General features: G+C 45.9%; 1 protein-coding gene across 1 annotated transcript in view; it reads left to right on the forward strand.

Moving 5' to 3' along the window:
* Nucleotides 1–6,134: 6,134 nt before the first annotated feature.
* The window catches only part of Pmar_PMAR024175 (pecanex domain protein, putative), a gene marked incomplete at both ends in the record, with an annotated part of 575 nt that continues 307 nt past the window's right edge, over nucleotides 6,135–6,402 (forward strand). Inside the window, 2 exons of the mRNA XM_002777289.1 lie at nucleotides 6,135–6,264; nucleotides 6,306–6,402. The exon at nucleotides 6,306–6,402 is cut by the window's right edge and continues 4 nt beyond it. Of these exons, the coding sequence (XP_002777335.1) occupies nucleotides 6,135–6,264; nucleotides 6,306–6,402 (227 nt within the window). The remainder of the gene's footprint in view (nucleotides 6,265–6,305) is intronic.

A 6,402-nucleotide genomic window follows, 5' to 3' on the forward strand; every position in this document is an offset into this window, starting at 1 on the left:
TTTAATATGTAGTTGATGACCATGTGCATATTTTCCCACACCGAAAGTCTCCTCAGCTGAGGAGTGTACAAAAACCCAGAATAATTTTTTGTTAATTTTTATATTGTTATCTACACATGTCGTTGACTATTATCGATTGGTGTATTAATTCTGAAGTGAGAACTGTGATAGAGAAATTACAGCATCACGTACGCGCGTGTGTTAATGTCAATGGAAACCATACAGGACACAGATATAACATATATATATAACATACAGGATACCCGAAATAAAATGTGCTATTGTCTAGTAAGAGATGGCTCATTAGAGAGCATTCTTCAATGGTATCTTTAGTCCTGCCGACGTATTCACAATTAGGTGTCGCAAAGTACGTGATAAATCTAACCAATATGGCACGTAACATATATTTAGAATTCAAAAATGCCATTGAAAAATGCTCGCCAAGATCTTTCTTATGAGCTATCTCTCACTAGATTGCATTCCCCACCCAGCTTACGGCACAGTCTTGATCGATCGCTAGAGGGCTTCGAGCTAAAGGGTTCTGCTGGACTGCTTCAGGCGACTGCATAACTAAGTTAAAACTGAGGATTATTGATGCATTATACAACGCAGGACCTAGTATACGACATGAAGTGATGGAAATGTGGTATGAAACTTGGCGAGTTAATTATCACTTTAGTGACGAATCGAGCGGTAGTCATAGTCGCCATTTGTTCAGTCACCTGAGAATATAACTAATACCACTCCTCTCTGAACTCAGCCCAACAGCGAGTAAGAGCTCACATGAGTAACAACTTGCTTTGCAGAGTATGTTAAACCTCTGGTAGTCCTCCTATGCTTTGAGTGTGAGATAGTGGCATTTCGATGAATTGATGGTAGCTTAGAAGCTATAATTTCTAATGCTATATTCATCCGAAGGTCTTGAAAAATATCAGTGAAATGACTTCTACAATTTTGAAGTTTGGAAGCCCATTTTTCAGCAGCAGTATAAATTAACATTGGAGTTTCACCCTGGTGATATGAAAAACACTAGTGAAAAACATATTTCACGACTACTACAGTATACCGCGGATATCGCGTTTTTCACCGAGTTTTACGCCACTTGACGTAAAACGGGTCGTGAAACTCCATTATTTTATCTGGATGCTTGAAACTTTTAGAAATGATTATAATTATACCTATGGTCAACGCATAGGTTCCTATGTGCATATTTCCCGCAGTGGGGAAAATATACGCATAGTCTACTTGACTATGTGCATATTTCCCGCAGTGGGGAAAATATACGCATAGTCTACTTGACTATGTGCATATTTCCCGCACTGGGGAAATATACGCATAGTCTACTTGACTATGTGCATATTTCCCGCACTGATATACGCATAGTCTACTCGACTATGTGCATATTTCCCGCACTGGGGAAATATACGCATAGTCTACTTGACTATGTGCATATTTCCCGCACTGGGGAAATATACGCATAGTATACTTGACTATGTGCATATTTCCCGCACTGGGGAAATATACGCATAGTCTACTTGACTATGTGCATATTTCCCGCACTGACAGTAATAGTAAATGGAGTTATGTTGGGCGTCGAAAAAAAAACTTTTCCATACCAAAATTCAGACGAATTATTACCTTATCCAAGGACATTGCCCTCTATCTTGAAGTGGGGCAGCTATGCCATTCATAGGGGAATGAATGAAGGCATGGATAAGAGCAGGAGGAGTTATGTCCGGAATCTTGGGAGATTCTTCCATACCAAAATCTGGATGAGTTATTACCTTATTCAATGGCGTTCCCCTCTATCTGGAAGTGGGGCAGCTATGCCATTCATAGGCGAATGGATGAAGGGATGAATAATAGGAGGCAGAATTATGTTGGGCATTTCGGGAACTTTTCCACCCCACTTGTGTGAATTGTTGCCTTCTTGAATTTTCTCTCATAATACATGGCATTGCCTTCTATCTTGAAGTGGGGCAGCTATGCCATTCATAGGGGAATGAATGAAGGCATGGATAGTAGCAGGCGGAGTTATGATCGGCATCGTCGGAACTTTTCCATCCCATCGAGTGGATACATTATTACCTCATTAAACCTCTCCATGGTACATGGCATTGCCCTCTATCTTGAAATGGGGCAGCTATGCCATTCCAAGATACACCTTAATAGAATCACCTCCGTACATGGAGGAGTGGAAGTCGAATTGTCAGGGTGGGGCCGCTATGCCACTCCAAGATACACCTTAATAGAATCACCTCCGTACATGGAGGAGTGGAAGTCGAATTGTCAGGGTGGGGCCGCTATGCCACTCCAAGATACACCTTAATAGAATCACCTCCGTACATGGAGGAGTGGAAGTCGAATTGTCAGGGTGGGGCAGCTATGCCATTCCAAGATACACCTTAATCGAATCACCTCCGTACATGGAGGAGGAGTGAAAGTCGAATTGTCAGGGTGGGGCAGCTATGCCATTCCAAGAAGCACTCTAGTGGAATTAATCCCGTATGCACATTAGGAACGAAGATTGAAGTGGGGCAACTATGCCACAAGTCACCTACAATCGACCAGCGGAGTGGAAGATTCGTCGCGCGCCACGAAATAAAAAACTTCGAAATTCGTCGAGCTAAGGGCTCCATCGGAGGATTCTCTGCTGAAGACCACCGCCGTAGTTTGCTCTGCATACTATGCAGTATCATATGGTTGTAAACCTAATATATTATCTATTCTTTTGACCCATTTTGTCACACGGCTTAGGAAAATACTGAGTTTGGTTGATGGAACCGGACATGTTTCCCAACACAGAGCACAGATGATGGTAGACTTGTCCACTAGAGAGCTCGACAGTGGAGGCTTCGACTATTACAGGGGTCGAGTCTCGACTACTCGACCATCTGCTGAAAAATGTTATGAATTTCTTCGCTTATTGATTTCGTAGTACTTATAGTACCTTCAATAGTGCATTCCGCTGCCATCCGTTTGTACTGGTCAATGTCAGAAATGGCCGAAGTGAGGGCAAGGGATGCCGAGAAGACTCGAAAACGCTTAGACTAGGGCGCAGCATGGGAGTACTCGGTCATCGTTTATGTTCGACTTGTACTTTTCCTGCTATCCTTCTGCTTTAAAATAAAGCTTCGGTCAGTCGATCAAAAATTATTGAAATTTCTCATCGAAATGATATATACAGTACTTGAACTTGCAAGTGAGCAGGGTGCGCCCCAGAGGGCCAACAAGAGGATTTCTCAGGACGGTTCACGCCTGATTCGGTTCTATAAACGATGGGTATGTTTCACAATGTAAATTGTTGATTATAATTCCATCCAGTTTAGCAGTATGAAGATTCTTCGGTGAAAAACTGCATGATTTTACCCGAGTTAGAACCCGAAAGCGTAGTCGGTGATTTCTCGCACCTGTCGTGTCGAGTGCTAAGCGACGTGATGATGATATTGTAAAAGGTCTTACTCGTTGACTCAACGAGGCATGACTAAGAATCTTCTAAGACTGATCGCTGTCTTCACTTACCAAGAATCGGCTACGGCGATTAGCCTATCAATCTACAGCTGTAGTCTTCAACAGTTTATTTTTCGCATGGTTTTTGATGCCTAGTACTGACGTATATGCTGGTCACCTATTCGATGACGGTCGTGGAGTGTTTGTATTACGCCGCTTCCTATGGAGTACAGTGCTTGGTGGGTTGAAGGCGCCTCCCTCGGGTCGTTGGTGGTGCTTGGCTATGACTATACAGATGGTGATGTACCTGCTACCTTTAGCAGGTCTGCTTATCGCTCATTTCGTAGTGAAGGAGGTCGGCGAATGGCAGCTATGTGGGGTTCTGGCGGTATGGGGTGTGTTATTCAGTCTATTTATCATGATGGTTAGCGGTATCGTTAACAACCGAAAGGTTGCGAGTTCGATTTCTGGTGAGCGAATATTTTGGAACGACTATGTGACTGAGGAAGTCGACAACGTTACCACCGCTATAAAATTTGGATTAACGTTTGACTCAACCAATTCAATCTCCTATGTTCGTCCAGTACTGATCGGTCTCAACTTCGGTCTATTAGCCTGGGCATCGGCTCGAGGGCAGCCGTACTTCATTCTGTCAGCTATTGCTGTGTCCACTACTGGTGGCTTCTCGACAATCACTGGCGTGGCTCCTGTCGAGCTGGCCCCTGTAGTTAGTCGTAACATCTGCGACCCTTCACTGTCCCGCTCACTGACTCTCCTGCTTCTTCTGCTCGCTGCTTGTATCGCCGTCATAACACAGCAAGAAGTAGTTGCCTCTATTTTGTACATAGTGATAGCGGCGTGTCCATGTTTGTGGGCGGCGGGTCTCCTGCCGAAGTTTGAGGACGCTTGTTTGTGGATAGTCGAATTTTCGGCGTATTATTTCTGCGGTACGACCAACCCAGTGCCAGTAGTGCCTCTGGCCATAGTAGCAGTGTTGGCTGTAGTCGTCTCTGAAGCTCATCTGCTGGTCTACGCCTCTATCGGTGTACTACTCGGTCTGATCCCTCCATCATTTCATTGCAACCCAACAGCAGTGCTGAGGCAGCTGACAGTGTGCAGTATTGGAATAGGCCTTGGGTGGGGCCTCCGACAAGTTGCTGATTCCAGTCCGACTCAATGGTGGATCGTGTTGATTTCTGGTCTGGTGGAATGTTCTGTCCTACAACTGAGAAGACACCTCCCATGGTCAGTTGAAGGTCTCGCTCACCTCAGTTTGATGACCGGTCTGGCCTGCTTCCTCATTGATACAACAGTCACGGACTGGGGAATGGCTTGGCTGTGTATACGTCACTTCGCCGCGGCTACCAGTGGAGCGCGGGGACTACCCCTAGGGCTCTCGATAGCAGTTACAGCGGCGTTACTTCTATTGTGGGGTGATCCCGATGAACTGCCAGAAACTGCTGTTTTGGTATTGGTCGCCGACTTGGGTCTGATGAAAGTCTTCGCTGTTGTGAAGGGTCTTTACTTCGGCGTGGCCCTCACTTACTATTCCTTCCGAGCCCCCAAGCAACGTCATCGTGGCAGGGAGGTGTTTGCTTGCCTGTCGATGGTGTTGTTGCCGCTCTCGTGCGCTTTGTCGAATGACAGCATTCCTCTGCCTTTGTTCACTTCGCCACTCTTTGTTTTTCGTCCGTGGTTGCCCTCAGCATCGAGCTTCCTAACAAGGAGGAGTAGCGCGCAGAAAAGAGGTCTACAGGGCTTACTTTGTCGGGCTCTGGTGATCCATGGGGGTCTGGTGGAAGTCACTCGGCGCCTATTCGAAGACCCTCAGAATGGCTTGTTGCTTTTCCGAGCACCTGAGGAGGGTCTTCTCTTCGTTGGAAATGCCCTGAAAAGATGGTATGGAGGTTACACGGTTGAGTTTAGATTCTCGGAGCTCGCGGATCAGACCAGTTGTCACCAAGCTGAGGCTCGCGCTGTTGATGCGGCCTTTCTGGGGGAGCGACGAGTGTGGGCGTTGGAGAATCTGAAGGAGAAAATCTCAATTGGATATTATGAGTACTCGAAGCTGAGCATGGCAGGAGTGATCTCTTCGGAAGAATGTCTGAGGGCGATTTGGAAAAGTTTTGGTATGGTGTTGTTGGTGATGGTGAAACGGCTGGAAGATATTATTGAGGGTGCGATGGAAGATACCATGCACGGTTTCGAAACGGTTGCGAGATATTTTCCCCAAGCATTAAGTGATCATCTCGGAGTAATTCCTCCGTCCCCTGCGATTCCTCGTCCTGGGTCGTATGAAGACAGTGGAGTGGTCCTTGGTGAAGATGTGGAAGAGCTCTTACGAGATGTGCTCCCTGGTTCTGTCGAGTAAGTATTGGACTGTTTTTTTATTGTTGATTTATTCTTAGGACGGTTCGAGATTTGACGAGAGTTGCCGAGAAAACAGAAGTTGATGATGGAGCAGGGAAAGCCTGTACGATGACCAAGAGGTTCCTCTACTGGAGTTTTACTAACTATGTGAAATACTAGTGAAAAATATCATTCACAATTTACTTCGCGGCCAACCATTTTGTTATTGGTCGTAGAACCATATATGTTATAATTCACATCGAGTATTACTCCACTGTACTGTTATTCGTTCATCAGGTCGAATATGGCAGAAGCTATTCTCGCACAAGGCAAGCATGGTATCGCGTTTTGGCGCGGATCCAGTACTCGGCGGACCTGCTCTGATTGCGAAAGCGTGGAGGGAAGGAGGCGACACTAGTGCGAGTCGTTTGTCCTGTGAGGCGTTTCGACGAGGCTGTGTGCTTGGTGGGACTAGCGGTTGGCGTTCCTGTTCGAACGTGTGTTAGGACTTGAGACCTTCATAACGACGGGTGAAGACCGCATATCTGCTCAGCGTGCTATCGACTGCGTTGATGAGTGTGAAAGCCATTCAAGGTGTTACTA

This window comes from Perkinsus marinus (assembly GCF_000006405.1).
Source record: "Perkinsus marinus ATCC 50983 genomic scaffold scf_1104296952136, whole genome shotgun sequence".
Lineage (NCBI taxonomy): Eukaryota > Perkinsozoa > Perkinsida > Perkinsidae > Perkinsus > Perkinsus marinus.